Source organism: Anser brachyrhynchus, assembly GCF_964034855.1.
Source record: "Anser brachyrhynchus genome assembly, chromosome: W".
NCBI lineage: Eukaryota > Metazoa > Chordata > Aves > Anseriformes > Anatidae > Anser > Anser brachyrhynchus.
Genome location: NC_137704.1, coordinates 26677748 through 26697678, shown reverse-complemented (window position 1 = coordinate 26697678; position 19931 = coordinate 26677748). Strand labels below are relative to the sequence as shown.

The 19931-nt window shown below is 40.8% G+C and overlaps 1 protein-coding gene across 5 annotated transcripts in view; it reads right to left on the bottom strand.

Annotated features, from left to right (window-relative positions):
• Nucleotides 1-19931, bottom strand: part of WDR7 (WD repeat domain 7) — a 114448-nt gene that overhangs the window by 64174 nt on the left and 30343 nt on the right. For all 5 annotated transcript variants that reach the window (XM_080572475.1, XM_080572478.1, XM_080572479.1 and 2 more), the window contains one exon: nt 8961-9074. In XM_080572475.1, the coding sequence (XP_080428601.1) occupies nt 8961-9074 (114 nt within the window). The remainder of the gene's footprint in view (nt 1-8960; nt 9075-19931) is intronic.

Sequence of the window (19931 nt, the reverse complement as noted above, 5' to 3'; positions counted from 1 at the left end):
ATGCAGATTTGTGCTGCAGAAAATTTTGTTTCCAGAAATCCATATCCCTCAGCGCTGCTATCTAAATAAATGAGTCACAAATAAAAGCACTTAATTGTTTGTGATACCTGTTCAAAATGTTGATCACGATCATTTTAACGTCACTAGTAAGAAGGGGAGTTTTGATGCATTACCGGTGCTTTAAATAAAAGCTAATGACACTGAAGGAGAAGTGTCCTATACTCCCCCCTCTGAACAGCAGAGAATCCATTTTGTCTTTGACTCTTTTCCTCTGCTCTTAGCCGTGTGAGGAGAGGCATCCTCACCCATTTTGTGTTCCTACGGCTGCAGTACACTGAAATATTCAGCGATAAAAGGAATGGCACAGCACAGAAGAAAATGCTGCTAAGCTGCAATGGACTGGAGCGGTGGCTGCACAAAGCACTCACCACATGTAGAAAAGCACATTTTGTACACGAGCCCATCAGTCTTATGAAAATTACACAGTAATGTTTACCTTCTGTCTTTACAAATGTATGACAACTCCAACTATTTACATAACTCTACCATTAAATTATACAGAATTCCCAATTCCATCAGGCAACCCAAATATCACAAAATAGAGCAAGATTGTATTATTAATGTTTGCATTAGGAGTAACTAGCTTGCGCATAACTAAAGCCAGAAAAATGTAAACATAAGGCGGGTTTTTTTTTCCCCCAAAAAAAAGATTTCGATAAGAGTCAATTAAGGGAATCCACTCCTGAGTTTCAGATCAGCGTGGACATAGGTAAAACTTCAATAAAGCCAATACAAATCTGGGCTTCGCATTCTGAAGCATGATTATGATTTTATTGAAAGGAACATAAAACTATTTTACATTATAGTCATTTTGAAACTGAATGGCAACTTTTCCTGATGCTTTATGAAAAAGATGTTGTTCCCATTGGAAATCAATAGGAAGGCAGAAAAAATTAGATAGCTATGATTTGCCAAGAAATCAATAAGAAATAGAGCAATATCAGAATCCATGTTCTTTATCTTTCATACACTAAAATTTGACTTTCATGTGAGCGGAACTTTAAGAATTTACAGGAGAAAGCACGTAAGGTGCGATTATGTTTTTCTGATGCACTTATATCTCCTCTGGCAATTTCAGGTACTTTGCTTTTAAGATCTTTCTGATTTTGACAGATCAAAATACATTCCCAGTGCTTAAAGACGTTATTTAATTTGAAATGATTTAATGCATCCTGAAGATGTATCGAATACATACTTACTGATCACTCTGAACTACAAAAAACCACTGTTGTGTTTATTTTTGGAGGCACCCCCTGTGATGCTTGGCATCGGTCCCCACGGGGGTGGGACAACGTTCAGCTGCGAGGGCAGCAAACCTGCCCCCAGTGAGCACGGCATGGGAACAACGTGTCGTGTTGGGCATCACCACTCCCAAACAAAACGAGCTTTTTCTCTACAGAAAATGTTATATATACAGAAATATTGAGGGAAACGGAAGGCTTTTAGAAGCGTAAGAAAGAAAGAGTGTTGAGGCTGAGATAGGGGTTGCGATTCGCTGTGCATTCTGCCCCCAACACGACACGGACGCGCTGGTGATGCCCTGTACTGGGCCGTATCGGGACCATTCGCCCCTTGCCCCGTTCCTGCTACGATGCTGAAGGCACCCAGCCACCTTTCAGGTCTGCCTCTGCACCTGTGGGTGATGCACGTTTTAATGCTTATTTGCTGTGTTTGTCAGCAGAGTCGTCAGAGCAATGTTCCGTCACACTGGTGCGGATCCCACTGGAACCACAGAATTCACCTCTGGATCTGTTGCAATCAGCGCGAGCAGGGAGGCGTCGCTCTCCTCTTCCCATTCCTGCCCCCTTGGGAAGGGGGAAGCCCCCGCACCCGCAGCGGGAGGCAGGGCAGGGCAGGCCGGCCGGCAGCCCCCTGCAGCCCCCCAGCAGCTCCGTGCCCCCCGCTGTGCTGGGCGAGAGCCCGCGTGCACAGCACCAGCGGTGCGGAGCCGGGCGCAGGGCCCCCGGCCGCTGCCTTGCGGCGCGCGCGGCTTCGCCGAGGGCTGAACGCGGAACGCGCTCTATTTGGCTTTCAGTCAATTAAGCTTTAAGCTGTCAGCAAACAAGACTTTTAAGTTAATTTTGAATCACCACAAATCAAGTTGAAGGTTGGGAAAGGGCACGCTCACATGCCGGCATGAAAAAAAGGCAGTTTAATTGCCTCTGAATAGCTATTATATGCTGCTATTGGCCTATTGAATCTTAGATCATCTATTTATTTATCCAAGTGCACAGACTGGTAAAGGAACGAAAAGGACCAACTCCACTCTTTTTCTCTCTTGCTTAAGTAGGTAAAATTAAAGCTTTCGCGTATACAAAGTACTACCGACACGGTGAGCTCGTAGCAAAGTTCGGTATGGCTCACATTACGCTTTGTTTTTGAACCATTTCAGATCGCTCTAGTCTGGGGAGCTGTAATGTGAAAACAAGCCATTTCCAATACAAGTTATTGTTAGGGTGTTTGGGCTTTGTCTGTTTGTTTTTTAAAACTTCTGTTGGGTTTTCCATATGCCACTTAGATAAGAGCTGTTCTGAACTACTAGCTTGAAAAATTATCTGTCCAGAAGAAGCGTATAAAAATGCTTTAAGAACAGCAACTATAAAAATGTTCCAAAAAACCTGCTATACATTTCAGATCTCCATCTTCATGAAAAATTGTTTTGTTTAGAATAAAACGAGATCAGACAGCACCAACAGGAACGGGTCTTCTGACCTTAAAAGCTCTTAAAAGCACTGCCACTCGCACACGGCTGGTGGAGAGGAGCGAACACGAAGAAATGAGGGGGGCCAGTAGGGTTTTCTGGGGAGAGAGCCAGAGCATCCACGTGCAAGAAGGATGGGCAAAAGGAGTTCAGGGCAAGGGAGAGGCAACAGGCACTCACCCCATCCAAGTGAGCAGACAAAGCTGTCCTGGGGCAGGAAGGTGAAGGAGAGGGGCTTTTGCGGGGACGTGTGGGATCCCACCCTGGCACACCACGCAGACTTACATATGATGTTTGCTGGCCAGCACTCCCTGCCCAGCAGGTAGGTTATTGTGCTACTGGATGCCTGTAGCTACTTCTGTGATATCAGAGATATTTTTTTTCTCTTTTTCTTCATTGCTTTGTTTTAAACTCCAACATGGAATTACTTAGAGCTGAGGCAAAACCTGTTATTTTTGAGGAGGAAAATAGGTCAGAGGAAGTGATAGAGCATTAAAATCACAACAGCAGTACACAGCAAGTGCGTTTTAAAGTGATGACGTGGGGGCCTCTGGGAGGGCAACGAAGCTGGTGAAGGGTCTGGAGAACAAGTCTTAGGGGGAGCGGCCGAGGGAGCTGGGGTCGTTCGGCTTGGAGAAAAGAAGGCTCAGGGGAGACCTTACTGTACTGTACCATCACCTTAAAGGAGGCTGTAGCAAGGTGGGGATTGGGCTCTTCTCCCAAGCACCAAGCGATAAGACGACGGGAAATGGCCCCAAGTTGCGCTAGGGGAGGTTTAGGTTGGATACCAGGAGAAATTTCTTCACTGGAAGGGTTGTGCTGCGCTGGAACAGGCTGCCCAGGGAAATGGCTGGGTCCCCATCCCTGGAGGTCTTCGTGACCTCTCTCTCAGACATGACCTCTCATACACAAATTCTGCAGGTAACTTACACGATTACAGACGAAAAACGACGTACTTGTTGCATAAAACTGTAGGCAGTGACAGCAGGATACAGAGCCCAGTGAACTTAAAATAAAACAACACCAAGCTTTCCAAATCCCAGCCGGAACTGGCTTCCAAGACTAAAGGAAACATTAAAGAAGTAGTATACTCTATTTAATGATATCTTGGTCATCGAATAAATTATTCATATACTAACCAGCACAAGCTTCTTGGAAAGCAATACCCACGTGGAAATTCCTGATTCCTAGGTCCTTAAGGCTACGCTCACAGGAGCCGTCTTCCACAGACACATGGTTAACTTACACGGGTAAATGCTGCTAGAAGCAACGGACACTACACACGTTAACAGCAAAACAGCTTCTTAAAGCATTTGGTCCTCAATTATACCGAACTTGTCCCAAGACACTTAAACCTTGCCAGCACTGTAGGTGCTTAAACCTCCTGAGGTGGATCAAGGGAAGCCTGAGACTGAACTGCTCATTGCTACGCGCGTCTCTGGAAATGCTGGGTGTCGGCACCAACGCTTGCTTGTATGACCTCTGCCTCCTTAAAACCCCAGTTCTGCAACTGAACAGATTATTCTAAACATTTTTCTTTTGACTGTAATAATATCTCAGAAGTCTTAAATTAACGAAAACATCGAGTTGAAGCATTTCTGGCTAATACCACTGAGAAAAGATGAGCAGTCAGAAGAACACAATTAAGGTACAAATGTTTGACTAAGACGCTGAGACCTAACTTTTCCCAAGTTAATGAAATTTTCTGAAGTAACTACAGCACAAAGGGAGACTGCGCAGAGCTGGAAGAAGACATCTGCCACCGGAACAGACAAAAGAGTTTCAGACGAGTCCCAGATTGATTTTTACGAAGGACTGATGTATAATGCACACGGTGATGCTGAACGCTTTCCCGATTTCACATAAGAAATAAGACTGTGCAAGGACTGATGCTCGTTAGTTACACTGTGTGATGCTTGGTATAAAGTTGTGTATCAGATACGGATACCGAGAAGTATCCCCAATTAAATGAAAAGTTATCTTTTTAAATAGCCTGCTGTACGCTTCTTCCAGCAGTGAGAAAGCACCCCGAACGCCCAAACAGAGCAGCTCTCCTGAGTTCGCACTTAAGGAACACACGTAGCGCTGTCCCAGCACTGACATATGCCATTCCGACAGATGTCCAGCCCGTAACCCCCTTACAGGGAACAGATTTCTCAATGGCATTTACTGGTGACATCTGCTTCAATGGCAGATGCCCACGTCTTTTCAAAGACGTGCAGCTCTGCCGAAAAAGCCTGTCTTTCTACATGAGTTACATTCCCTACAATTAAATAAAGTGTTGTTTTTTAAAAAATATTTTACCTACAATTTCATGCTTTCTTGTAGACAGCTAACGACAAATGCTAGGAAACTAGATTCGTGATTAATTTTCTTTACAATTACCCATCAATTAAATACATTTCTCAAGGTGCTTCAAAATTCCCGTTACTACACACAAAAACTCCATTAAAAATTAGCACTCACATGTCAAATAACTCCTATCTGCGCATCCACGTTCCATTTTTAGTTGTAACAGAAAAGACCAAATGAGAGAGATGAGTGTGTGTTTTCTCTGTTTTCTTAATTAGCATCTGAAAGGGACGAAGCTTGTTTTAGCTGATAAAATCTATTTTTTCTGATGCTTTACACAATAGTCAGCGCAGGACATGGTAGATGGTTTTCCAGTGAGTTATTAAACACAAATTAAAAGCTTCTTTGATCTCTCTATGGTGGGCTTTGGAAATGCAAAAACGTATGTGACAGGGTTTGTAGAAGGTGCTCAGGTTTGGTCTAACCTACTTAAAAGCAACCCAGCAGGAACTTTATCCAGAGACTGACTCTTTTGGCACCCTTATTGTGCTGAACAGTGGGCCACTGGCTTGTTTGTTGGGGATGGCAGATGGTTGCATTTGTTGTGCACCTCCACTTCACACCAAATTTTCAGTGGAGGTCTGGCTGCTGAGGGGAGGGAAGCAATGGGCAGTGGCACCTGTCCCTGCTGCTTCCACGTCCAGCTCCAACAGGAGGGGAGAGAATGAAGAGAAACCACCAGAGTAGTCCAGAAACTCAATATATCAAAAATAACAATAAGAAAAAAATAACAACAACAGCAACAAAAAGCACAGTATATAACTTAGCAGTACACAGCTTTTAGTACACAGCTGAAATATTTTTCCTTCATTACAGTGGACGCCTTTGAGTTAAAAATTGTAATGCTCTATAGCAAAAAATAATGCTTCGCCTAGGAATTAAAACCATCTAAAGTAGTTAGATGCTACCAACATCTGAATATCTAGATGCTGGGAGTGAAATAAGTGTTACTCAAAGTATGGGAAAATGCTGGAAATTAAACCTTTCTGCAAATACGCTGCATGTCCTGCTGCACTTCAACAGCAGTGATGGTGTGTTCAGATAAGAGATAAATCGAAAAATCATAGTCATACGTTGCTGAATCATTAAGACAATACAGACAAATATTGTTACTGATTCAAGAGCCATTTTAACTTCAGAATATGGCTTAACCTAGCAATATTTCTTGTTTCTGATTTCACTAGTTAGCGGATAATTATTGCTTAAAAATACTAATCATTACGCAAGAAAACAGATTTAGAAATACTGCAGGGAAAGATTTGAAAGATTAAACTTTCAAGCTGACAAACGTTATCAGTATAAAACCGCGCTTTTATTTTCTATATAACGTTCTGCACGCACACCACCGCAGCTGCTAGAATTCTCGGAATATATCAGAACAGCCTCTGCAACACGCACAGGTCGTATGTAAGCGCGTGCTTGGCTGAGGCTCGTTTTGGTTTCCTGACGGAAGGGAGCGTTTTCAAAGCAGCCCCCCTGGCGCGAGGAGCAGCACTGCTCCCCGGGGCACCTCTGCTGCTGGAGACGCGCGTCGGCGCCCGGGCAGCGCGTGCGTGTGCAGCTGTGAACGCAAGTGGGCGTATAAATAAATTATATTTAGGTTATGAAATGGATTAAAAATTACAAAATTACAAAATATTTAATATAAAATAATTTTTTAATAAAGCCAACTTGCCATCATGATGAATTGCCCAATTCTGATCAGTGAGGTCAGTGGATTTTATGCCCAATTAGCAAAAAATATTTTTGTCCACACGCGAATTGTTTAAGCAAAATATTTGCCCTAGTTTTACTTACCCAGACAAGCCTGCTAGCTATTGAAGATAACAGCACGTGCTATTGCTACTTTGGAAGCCAATTCTTGCATGGCTTTTCAATGCATTTGAAGATAGACCCTATTTTCTAAATACCTCCTGCTTGTAGGTTTTTAAGTGCTTAATAGGCACTGCGGTGTCTTACTGAAATATTTTCAGCCAGCTAAATTAAAATGCTTTAATCTCTAAAAGTACTGATGTGAAAGTGAGCCTTTTAAAAAATTATTTTGGATAAATGAAAGCATTTGGTGAATCCCAATTTGAATTGAAAAAAAAAAACTGTCGACCACTGCACACTAGTATTACTTTGTGCAGTCAAATCAATAAAAATTAGCCTTAAGAGGACCACTATAGAAAGAAACTGCATCATATTTTAAGATGACAAGGTGAAGCTTAAATTATCTGAATTAAAACTTTTTTTTTTTAATATTCTACAAACACTAATGTAGTTGTATTCAATTGTTGACTGAAATTTCATCTTGGGATATAGTTTTTAAAGCTCAATTCCTTTTAATAATAGTATTTTCTCTGTAAAGAAAACGGTTACTAGCTTCAGATTCAAGCAACATAGTGGAGAGCTTTCTGAAAACCTCAGACCTTAAGAGTCTAGAACGCAGCAAGAAAACGCACATCACCTGGAACTTGCTCCATTAAAGCACCCTACTTCCATTCTCTTTCCTCTGGAAAGAACATCAGACATCAAAGAGGGAGACTGCTGCCCCAGACACAACACCCACTTGTTCGTAACACTGCTGGCGCTAAAGCCTCCAGAAAAGGAACCAGAAGGTCTCCCACAGATGTGGATTCGGGTAGATGCTACGTTTCTGAAAGAAGACTGATGTAACGGACATCCTGGGAAGATCTGTGTTCCAGGGTACCTGGAGCCTATTCATGAATTTATTTCTATTTTTTCTTTCCTTTTTTTCCCCATTTTTTTATTTCCATTTTTTTCAGCCTCTATTCACTGCTGTTTCTTGATGAATCCTGCACCTTCCCCCGGCCACTTAAGGCACCCCCAGCATTCTCCCTCCCCTTTGACTATTTCCTGTTAGCTTTTTACAAATAGCTCGTGTTAATACTCTTTGTTCCAAGCAGTTTGTTCTTCCACCAGCAGGAATCTTGTCTCAGTCACCTTCAACCAGAGACTTGACCCAAAACTCGATCTGTCATACTAACTGTCTTCTGGTCAATAGAAATAAATAGTTTTCTTTCAGACTTTCACAAAAATCTATAAAAAGCTCAGTCAAAAAAGATAGCTTTTGTGCTCTATAATCTGCAGTATGCTATGCTAAAATACATACTGGAGTCATTCAGATTCTGAGGATATTGATATTGAGCACACAGATATTCTCCTTATGGCACTGCATAAATAAGCATGAAAAAACATATCAAAAGATAAACTGCTCATAATTAAATGCATATTTTTGTATGGTCTGTCATTTCAGAATATGCCTGGAGGGATCATAGCTCTCAACTTTATCTACTAGTTTACAATGAACTACAACAACGGCAAAAGCTGTACCGGTATTTTTAGAACTGAACCACACTTGAATTCTGTGCGTGACAAACCAACAACTCTTTCCCGTTGAGAACCTCAGTTCAATGAAGCAGACTATGATGGTAGCACCCTTGCATCGGATTTTTCACCAAGGTAAATTGTTTAAGGTAAATCGTTTAAGGGATAACTGTAAAGAACCAACCTTTATTCTTCAAGAACTACAAGCTAAGCATATCAGTCGCAAGCAGACTAAAAAGCCCCAGACACATTGGAATATAGGGAACATTTTGCAGTAGCAACATGTTAATAGTACAGTAGCTACAGTTAAGCAGGTATTTAGTTTTTGCTTAGAGCTCTGCATTTTTTACTATTGAATAACTTCGTTTTATTTCTAATAGCACGTACTCCTTCGTAAACAGCCTCTGTATTTCATTTTCTCATGAAGAGTATGGAAAAATTGGCACAAAGTGTTGCATCCCTTCTGCATGGTATCTAGTATGTCAAAAACCAGCGTATTCATTGGGGTAGTGCTCACCTGCCGTGATGTCGTCATCAACCAGATCGTGCTCTTCCTCTTGAACTTTTGCCTCTGTTCCCAACGCATCTGGGCTTGCCGTAGCAGTTTGAATGGCTTCCGTGGTTACTCCAGCTGGAAAAATAACAGCCGAACACCCACAAAAGTCAGTGATTGTGGTAGATAACATCCTTCCAATAGGAAAAAACACACATTACCTTCTGACTCAAGGTAATGCTATGAAACACAGATAAAGCAAAAGGAAACTATGTTCTGACTTCCCTTAGCGCTCTGTGCAGCTTTCAGAAACCTACCTCTTAAAAACCTTTTCCACAAAGTAAATATCTCCTATCTTCTTCTTTTTACATCACCTTCTAGCACAATTAAAAATATCAGACACACAGATACACTAAAATCTTTAGCCAAAAACCTAACATACTTGGCCAAATAACGGAGGAGTTCCAGCAGGATTCCTCCTACCTCTCCCCTTAATGCTCATCTCTCGCCGACGAAGGGCTGTTTCCACACCACCTGCAGAGTACGTTCATTCATCTGAGTCCTTCCACATCATTTTGGCTGTGATGCATCAGTTAATTGCTGTTGGACATACATTACGGACGCCAAATCGTGCCACGTACCAGCAGCACGTGATTCAAGTTATAATTCACTGGTTTATACGCTGCCTGGCTGTAATCTTTAATTAGTCCCTATACAGCCTTTACCGCAACTCAATCAAGGCATTATCAAAAGAAGTGTTTTGCTAAGGGTGAAAAAGTACAGCCTCACAAATAGTCTTCCCAAAGAGCTTTAGGAAAGCTAAAAGAGCAGACTGACGAGAAGCCCTGATAAGATTTCTTTCCTCCCGATACACCCTTTATGTCAGCCTATACTATCAAAAATCTTTTTATATGAAGAGATTGCTGCTTTACTGATTGCGGCGTTAGGTTTGCCAGCTATAGAGGCATTAAGTCCCCATTAAAAAAAGGACCACAGCCCTTTGTCAGCACCAACCAGATTTCAACAAGAAATGAAGTCTCTGGAAATGACTTTGCCTTCGGGAAGGTGAACAGCTCTGCACTGCCCCGAGCCGGCACTTGGCACTGGGTGAAGCAGAACTGCCTGCTGTGCTTGCTGCTTCTCTGCCGTTTTTATATCTTCTTTATGAGAATATTAACAGGCACTACTTCAGCTTTGAGTAGTTTTCATGTAATAAAAGTCTCGTCTCTCCAAACATAAAGATTTGATTGATAAATGAAAAGGAGCTGGTACCATCATAAGGCACAAGGGAAGGATCTCTCTCAGGGGGTCGGCTGCATGCACAAAAGTTTGTGAATCCACATCCCAAAGCCAGTTAACCCCGAGTCTTTAACATTCTCATGAATATGCTAGTTTTTATGTTTTAGTACAGTTGTTAAATACTAAGCGCTCACTACACAAAGTAATACTTACACTCTGTGGTAACAGTGATTGCCTGACACAGCAATTCCTATTCTAACTTTCATTCTGACACTACCTCTGTAAAAAGAAGCTAGTACGTTTTAATAACTTTCCGAATGTCCTTCTCATTATGTCAACATACATAAAAGCAGTGACAATAAATGTAAAACCAGGCTGGGACAAGCTGCCAATCAATAGCCTATCACTTCATTAAGCATGCTGGCAGGACTGCACAGAGATCACACGCAATTACAAATTGCACGTGAACCTTATTCAGGACACTTTTAAAAACGGAGTTTAATGCTACGATGCAGCTGCGCCAGCTCCCGGGTATCACCCAGTGCGGTCTTTACCAGCTTCAGTAAGGACACCAGGGCTCCAGCACCGCTCTGTCAAAATACTTTTTGCTGTTCACCTTCCACCACCACCATTTCCTAACAGTACTATTTGCAAATACCCACTGGAGTCGGTCAGTGTGCTGAAGGGGAAAGAGGAGGTTATTTCTGGGGCACTGCTTCACATTTTGCATTCTGGTTAACACAAGAAGCTGGTAATCTCTGCAGACGTAGCAAGCATACCGCTGTTTCCTAAATATCACTTCCATAGTCTAGAATTCTTTGATTTCCTTCCACACACAGAGAAGGGTACAGAGTTTCCATGTCTTTTGAAAACTGCAGGATGAAGCCTCTACTGATGAGCTTTCATCTCAGAGGGTGCATTTTCTGTGCTTAAATACTCCAGTCAGTAGGAGCCAAGGGTCCAGCTGTCCCTAAAAGGTAAGTTTAGGCTGGGTCAAAACTCAAAGCCTTTGATTTTTTTTTAGTTACTACATCACTTCTTTCATTGCTTTCTGTCCCTGAGTTACTGAAAAGAGGCTGAACTTTCATATTAGATGTGCTACGCCTTTCCAGAGTGCTTAGCAGGACTAGTAATAACGCACTGGAAGGAAGAAAGTGCTTTTGCTTGAGTTGGTTCCAAGCTCAGCATATGAAAAGTTACAAGTTTATTACAATTATATACAATTAAAATAAAATTTTAAGTGCAATCATTCTGATTAAATAGATTTAAACATTCCCTAAAAAACAATGAACAGATAAAAACAAAAGGGGAGAAAAATAACAGTTGCAAAAATAATTCAGGCAATAAATTATTGCTTCCTTTCAAAGAAAATCTAGTAAGAAGGAACATGTATTCTTGGACACAAATGCCTTCTACATAATTCATCAAAAATTACCAAAATTGTCTTAGAAACAGGTTTTAGAAGTAAAAAGCTCATAAAAAATGGAATGCATTAAAAATAAGCCAGTTGAGGTATTAGGAAACATTGGAAAATTAGGCAAAATTCACTCATATTAGAAACTTACACCATTTAGAAATGTACAGCTCTTTACTGCAGCATCATAAAACCGCTCATTTAATATATCAAAACGTTGCGGTGCAAATGTAATTCATTTAATTCTTTGTGCTCTGTTAAGTCAAACCTTGCGCGAGTAGAATGATCAACCAGATGTATAAATAGCAAAGTCTTTGGGGTCCAATCAAAGTATCCTTACTCAACGAAAACTCCCATTTAAATCAATGGAAGTTTAATTAAGTTTTACTCAATTAATCTGGCTTTAAATAAAACTTTCTAACAGATATATATATCTACTAGAAATATATTATTAAAAACTAACATAATATTTGTTATTATAGACTTACCATATTTGTTTTGTTTTCCAGTGATAACACGGATTATTATTTGAAGCAGTTTAAAGAAATTTTTCTCTCTTTAATTTGATTCTGCTGCATTATTTAGGATTTCCACTTTAAAAGAAACAATAATTTGCTACAAGCGTCGACCTGGACGAATGGGGTTTTAGCAATACGGGAAGCACCAGAAGTGTCTAAACTTAATTTCTAGACAGAATTTATTGAAAACGGATTTCTGCAGTGACTGACCAGCGCTGCCCCGCATCCCCGCAGCCCCGATGACAGACAGCCTGCCTGCCTCGCATTAATTCCCTTCACACCGCTCCTATCGATCCCGGCCCGCTCCCCAGCCTCTCCGCACACACTGCCTGTCTGCTGCCTCCACCGCATCAGCACATGCACACAAAGGCCATGGCAAGATAACCTTTTGCTTTCCATTAAAGACATAGTAACCATTTTCCTATCTGCAGTAACATCACATATTTAAAAATACATCAGTCTCCCCGCTGCTTAGCGGCCTAACCCACTACCAGAAGATTTCGGGGGCTCCACCGCACGCAGCCTGTGAAATGGCCGCTTCGGCGCTTGGTGTAAATGTTACGTTGATCTCCATAAAAACAAAGAACAAAATACTCAGCAAAGACATCCCTTAAAAAATCACTTTGCAGAATCCATTTTACATGGAATACAGTCCTTACTCTTAACATTAGTAGGTAACGGAGGAAGAAATTTTCCCTTTTTGAGCTCTACCTGGAAACCCTTCCTCACGGAAAACCACCGTGCACTACGCAGAAACAATCTCCTGCTGGGAAAAGAAGGAGCAGGCAAGGCCACGGCAAACATTTACAGCTGCAGGACAACCTCAGCAGACAGGACGTGAATGAGGCTTTGAAAGCTTCACTGCTTTCCTCCGTGTGGGAGCCGGAAAAATACCAATGGCTAAACCACCTCCAATACTTTTAATTCTTGGCATTGCCTACACATCCGTTAACATTTGATTTGGGGTTGACGAGCTGACGTGCCGATTTTGGGTGTGAAGGCCCAAATCAAACACAGATTCATCGCTCGCCCTAGGCCGCGCTGTGTAACTGCGCCCAACCTGCCCGACCCCCCGAGCTCCCGCCCGCGGCTGCGGAGGCCACAGGGGCGCAGCGGGGCCTCCTCGAGGTGATCCTCCTCGAAGCCTCCCAGGCCTTCTGCCTGCTCCTCCACCCGCTGCCCAGGTGTCAAAGTGAGCCGGGGGCTGCTTACAGCGTCTCCAAACAGTTCTGTCTTGCACACGTCTGCTTCTCTGAGAGACGCGCGGGGGCATCGTTCACAACCGAACGGCTTTGAGGTGACAGATGGGTTGGGATCCAGCACTGACCTGACAAATCAGGACTTGGTATGAATATGAACTCGGATTGTAAATTTCGTATTTACAATCTTCAGCTTAATGGCTGAACACTGTCTGTAGCCCAATAAACACGCTCTGCTTTTACTGTAGGGCTTCCCCTTTCTCTTTTTCATCAAAGACACTGACGTGAAATGGGAACTTAGTTTTCAGAAAGAATCCACCTGGTCCTGCCGCTTACCCTGCAGAGCCACGGTTCTCTCACTGAGACATCTCAGCTGGCTGCGTAGAAACAAAGAGGGGATAACATAATAAATATGGTGCGCACTGAGCAAAGCAATCACTTTCAGCCAGAATGATGAAAAGTCTTCCTGTAGGATAGCAACAACTTTTTTAATACACCTATGAAAAGAACACTTAATCATGACAAAGTCTGGACTATTTTTTTCAGCACCTCTGTATTATATATTCTTATTCAGACTCACTCCAACAGCTAGAGTATCCAGTAAATAATAAATGCATGCTGTCAGACATGCCTTTCCCCCCCTTTTTATTTCTACAATGAGTAGTTTTTTCCCAAAGGCTGACTGATCTCCCTGTTAAGAGAGACCTACAACCCCACGCTTGTATAATCCCTACGTGAAGTAACCATGGAATGAGAACAAAACCAAGCACTGCTTATGCTGGCAGATGACCACCTACAAACACAAAAAGCGCTTGTTGAACGGCTCCATCCTGCTCCAAGACACCACGAAGCCAACACTTAGCAGGACCCTGGCAAGACGCTGGGCACTTCTACACTGCGTATCCCGAGCTGGTCAAAGTTCTGCCGATGCTCTGAATCAACCCGAAGCACGAGATGACAACTGTCAAGTGCCGAGCCAGAGCTAATGGACCTTTTTTCCAGCAGGATGCTTTAGGGTGGACTCTGCGGCGCTGAAACGATTACGTGGCTGGGCAGAGCTTCACTCCATCCATCATGTACCAAATAGAAAATAAGTCATAAATAAATAATTTGTCTTCTTAGCCTATACGTTACAAACCAAAACCTTCTTGAGGCTTAAACTGACGAAACCCCCATCCTGCACCAGTGGCTGCTGCCAGGCCCATGGAAGCCACACGAGGTCGAGGAGCCTGGGGACAACTTCCAGGCCAGGCAGCAGCTCTGGCACTGACAACACACCCTGCCCTGGCCCTTTGTGCGCTCCCTTTCGAAAACCTCACCTTATCTGCACAAAACGAGCAGAAAACACACAGGTGACAGTTACAAACCAGGCCTATTTCCAGTTGTTGGCTTTCTTCGTCTTTCCTTTAAACGTGTATTTAGCAGATTTCCTTCCTGCCACCTTGGCAGCTTCTTGCTCACTCACGATCTCAGCACCCAAATTATTTAATTACAATTTGTAGTACACTACAGATGGATAAAAAATTCTGAATTAATTTCTTGCCAAATATGCTAATAATGCCAGGTGTTAAGTTATTAACGTGTGACAGCCCTTGACCCTAAGAAAATATAATCACCAAAAAGAGAGAATTAAAAAGTAAAATAGGTTACAGATATAGCCTAAGTGGGTACACCACAGGCTACTGCAGTTGCCTATGTACAAACAATATCACCAAGTGACTTCCACAACTCTACCACTTGCAAGTTTCAGGTCTGTGTTTGGTGTCATCGTGCACAACATCCTAAGGTCTTATTTGACATTCAGCAGGGTATTCTCATTGTTTGCAATGTGTTTAACAGGTAGTGGTCAAAGATCAGAAGATACTAATCTCTAATCCAAGACTTCCCGTTCCACATCTGATAGTTCACCACCGTCAAATGAATAAATAACTAGATGCAGCGGGAAATAACAGATTTTACGGCTCACTTACTTCATAAAGCGAAGTGTCCTGTCCTGTCCTGTCCCGTTCCCCCCCAAAAAAACATCTTTCTCTTCGCTAATTTTTATTTGCACATTTGCACTGACTGTGAGATATCTGACTATGTTTAGACCACCACCGTCATGTTTCAACCCAAGACGGAACCGGGAAGGGAGAAATATGAATAGAAGACACCATGCATAGTCTTCTGTGCCACCACCTTACTAGTAAAAGGCTTATTTTCGTGAAAAACAGGCAATTCCTTCTGGGCTGGGCTAACCGGATTCAGATACCACCATGCCACAAGAAGACTTCATGAAGTTTTATAATCAGCCACCCCCCCAAATCTTCATTACAGATGCAACTACTGCCTTCAACATGGCTGCAGAAGCACAACCAAGATCCTCTGTCACGCCTCAGCATGTATTTAAATGATTCAAGCATTTCTGCAGAAGGCAACGTAGGATGCTGCAGTCTAAATTAACATATTCTGGTGGAGCTTGAAAGTGAAAAAGCTTTAGAACTACATTAGAAATGCACTTTCCAGTGCTATAATGACTGTAATAGATCTACAGGAACACGTTATTACTCCATTAAGTCTCCTATGTCATTTGGAAGACTATTCATATCAAACAAGTGATTTAGAGGATAAAAAAAAAAAGTAGCATCTTAAGAACAATCAATTACTGTACAGTGTAGAGCTATTAAAGTATTAACTGGTAAACAAACTTATAAAAACAAATGAAAAATGAAACAAACTGACAGATGTAAAACAAAACAAAACCTTCATAGAGTAAAATACCTGTGAAATGAAAAACTGCAGAATAAAATCACAACAGAGGTACAGAAACCTAACTGTACTTTACACACTCAATCCTAACACTTTCAGCTGATCATCAGGTTGTTAGGGAACATCACATACAAATTGTGTGCATAAATCTAAGCAAACCAATTAAAAACACAGTTTAAAAAAATATATATCTTGCATTTTTATTGTGTAAATACTGAGAAGTGATAGAAAAATGAATCCATGAGAATATTAGAAAAAAATTACAAATTTGTTACTAAATATGAAGCCTTAGTTATTGTTTCTGCAAATGTTACCACACATTGCAAAAAAATCTGAATTAAATAAACATTAATTTTGATGAAACAGTTTCCTAAGATGCCATATTCAATACGCGCTGTGGTACCAGCTCACATTTTTCTGTGTTCATCAAAATGCAAAAACGGGTATGGGAATAAAACCTGGCCGAGCACGTACTTTTTCACTGAAGTAACTGGCAGTGTGATTGAAACAAAACTTCTAAAATTTGTACCTCTATTGTTCACTATAGTCTCTCTTGCATTAGTTAAAAGATTATTTAAAGATAATCCAGTGCAAATTCGCCTTTCAAGTTCCCAAACGCATTTCATCAAAAAGCTGGGGGACACGAGAGTTAGCTTGATCTTGTTGAGTAAGGTCATGTTCCAAACTGTTATTGGATCTGTGCGCTGAATATGCAAATGGTGAAAAGATTTCATCTCTGTTTGCTAGTACCACACACTTGAGACATTCAAGACTCAATTAAATGCATATGACTAAGTATCATATCAGCAGCAAACTTCTATTAGGGATTAGCATTTGTTTCAATTAAAAGGGAACCTGCTACGTCCAAAAAGCAATATAAGAATACAAGAATAAAATGAATATAAGAACTATTGTAAAGCAGTAAGATGTGCTGGACACAAATATGCTGATAATATTTTATGCCCCTTTATAAAGAGGGGAGTTAGGGAGAAGTGGAGGATGAAAGAAACAAAGCGGTATTTCTTGATTTATCGTATTTCTTCTGCTTGCCTTTCTAGCACAAAACTATGCTTTTCAGAAATCCACTGCATCCATTTGGGCCATTTAAATTATTTTTATCCCCTTCAATTCCTCCCCAGACCTTTTAAAAAAGGTATTCTCTATTATCATGTCCTATATTAGAACTAAGGAAACATCTGTATACTTCACTCCCTACCCACAAGAGCAAGCTTTTTAGTTCCTTAAGTATTTCATTTGTCCTTTCTGATACCACAATTATTACTCCTCTTCAGGATGACAGCATCTTTGTGTATGCTCTTGGAGACAGTAACACTATTAAGTGCCATCTCTGCCCTGCCATTCAGGAGAAGCACAAACTTGGTTCAAGTTATATAGTTTTCAACACTGCTAATATAAAAAAAATGAATTTCAATTTGCTACTCATCATCTGTTTTACAGGTTTTCAATATCTGTGCTTTAACAATATTGAACATTTACATTCAAGTCATTCATTCAGCCATACTCCTCAGCTGATTTCTATTTTTTCCTGTTTTAAAACCTTCTTGTTGGTTCTGAAAGATAAGTTTATCTTAATTTAGTGTTAAATCAAATGCTATGCTTTGATCTGCTAGTAATTAGTAAAAATCCCAAATACTGCTGTATGCATACTTGAATTGAATACATAAAAATACTGGAGTTTTTTTTTTTTAAACCAGTCAGCCCCTGGCTATTAAACAACTGTATAAAAACAAATGCCATCCACGCCTACGGCCTGAACACAGGCACAAGAGGCAGAACCAAGTATTACGCTCCCAGCTGATGCACATGCAAAATAGGGCTGCACACTCTTCTCAAGCTTTCAACTGGAAGTGTGTAAGTAATGACAAGCACCAGAAATGGCAAAAGGATTGGAATTCGTATGAATTACCAGTTGGTTTCAAGTACACTAAACAGAAGTTCCTTTTTTGGAACCAGCCCGCTGGCTAAAGCAAGCAGGCATTACAAAGAAGTTTACATACACTTCAACAACACAATTATGCCCATAACCTTGCACCCAACAAGGTCAATCAGCATTACTCCAGAGGAAAGAAATTAGTGGTCATCAACAGTTGCTATAGCAGCTACCCCCGAGACTAGAGGGCAACTACAGCTGTATTCCACAAACTGCGTACAACTGACCTCAGAAAAGGATCAATTAAAAAATAAATCCCAACTTACCGAATGGCACAAATACCTATCAGCACGAACCAAGGCTCTCTGGCATGTACGTACAACGCTTATTATTCGCTGCCTGGCTGCACGCCTAACTGCGCAGCAACATCCCCGTAATAAGGCAAATGCTACATGGCTAAAGGCTGTAATTAACAACAGCTTAGCCTCACCAGCAAATTCTTAACATCACCTGAAAACACTGTGTTCCATGTAATTTATGCATTCAATTTAGATTTAATAAGATTATTACACATCTCTCAAAAATCAATTGGTATTTAATAGAGATCCTTCCCTGAATGGAAACCACATTCTTCAGTAGAAAAAGAATCACATCTTAAGAAAAATGGATGTCTACTACTTAAAAGCAAACATTCTCATCCATTAAAATATATTTTTTTACTGCTTTGTTATGTATGGCAGGTGTGTTTATATCTCTTTATATCTTTATATTGTGTCATTGTTCTATAAAGGCAAGTTTCTAGACAGATAATTGAGCAGAGTATCTTATGACGCTGACACATCTTCCAAGAATAGATTCTTAGAGCCTGGACGATCTCTGCTTTGTTATCAACAAATAAAATGAAAATAGCTGATCTGGAGAAAAACATAACAGTTTAAACAGCGGTCAGTAACGATTGATTTTATTTTGAGAAGGAATATTAGATTGCATATCACAGTATTAATTCAAGAGATATGTGCACAGTTACAGTCAGAAGCCTAATGTTTTGGTAAATACATATTTGCATGCAGTGGCTCAAGGTACACACAAGACTTATGTGCCCTTGATAATACTAAATTCTGTTAAAACCCTTCTCTGCCCATCAACCAACTGTTCCAAATAAGGCCAATCATTCAGAAACGTAAGCAATTCTCACAGGTTGCAAGCAAAGTATTTAAAAGAAATTCCCTGTATCTTTCCACTTACGAGTGCAATGTTTTAATGGACAGCATTTTATCAAAAGGGATCAGCTGATTTTTAAGATTAACCCTGTTTGGTCCATAATCATACAAAACTACAAATTGTTTCATCTGACAGTTTTAAGATTTTAAATTTGTACTGGTGTAATGCATTTCATTTCTTCAGTTAACACCCAATCAACTAACAAAAAAAAGAAATGAGGACATGAAGATGTTAGAAAACAATTGTTATGAAAAACAGTTTTCTCTTAAAACCACATTAAATAATTGAAGTAGTGTTACAGAATTGCATTCATAGCAATATTTTAAATTGCCTTCTACTAAATATCCAGAGAAAGCAGACCAAGTGAATAATAAGGTGACTGTGTTAACACAAGTGACATCAGGAAAGGGACACGAATTTGACAGAGAAAATCAGAAAGAGGAGGAGTAAATGATTCAAAAGAATTGGTAATAGCATATATAATCTAAGCTAAGTCAGAAGGTTAGCATGAACAGCCAGTTACCAAAAAAAGACTATGCAGAGGCCTGTATAAAATGACTTACTGTTTTTCAAAATTAACAAATTGTATCTTTAAATTCTCTTGCATTTTATAAATTGCAAGAGAGATGAAAAAGGAACAGCTCTCATTCTTGATATACTTCTGGGACAACTTAAGACATCTTGGCAGAGCACTGCAAGACATCTTCTCTGTTGCTTCTGCGCTCTACACGCATTTTGCAAAACCAGCTTAAGCTTCTAACACCC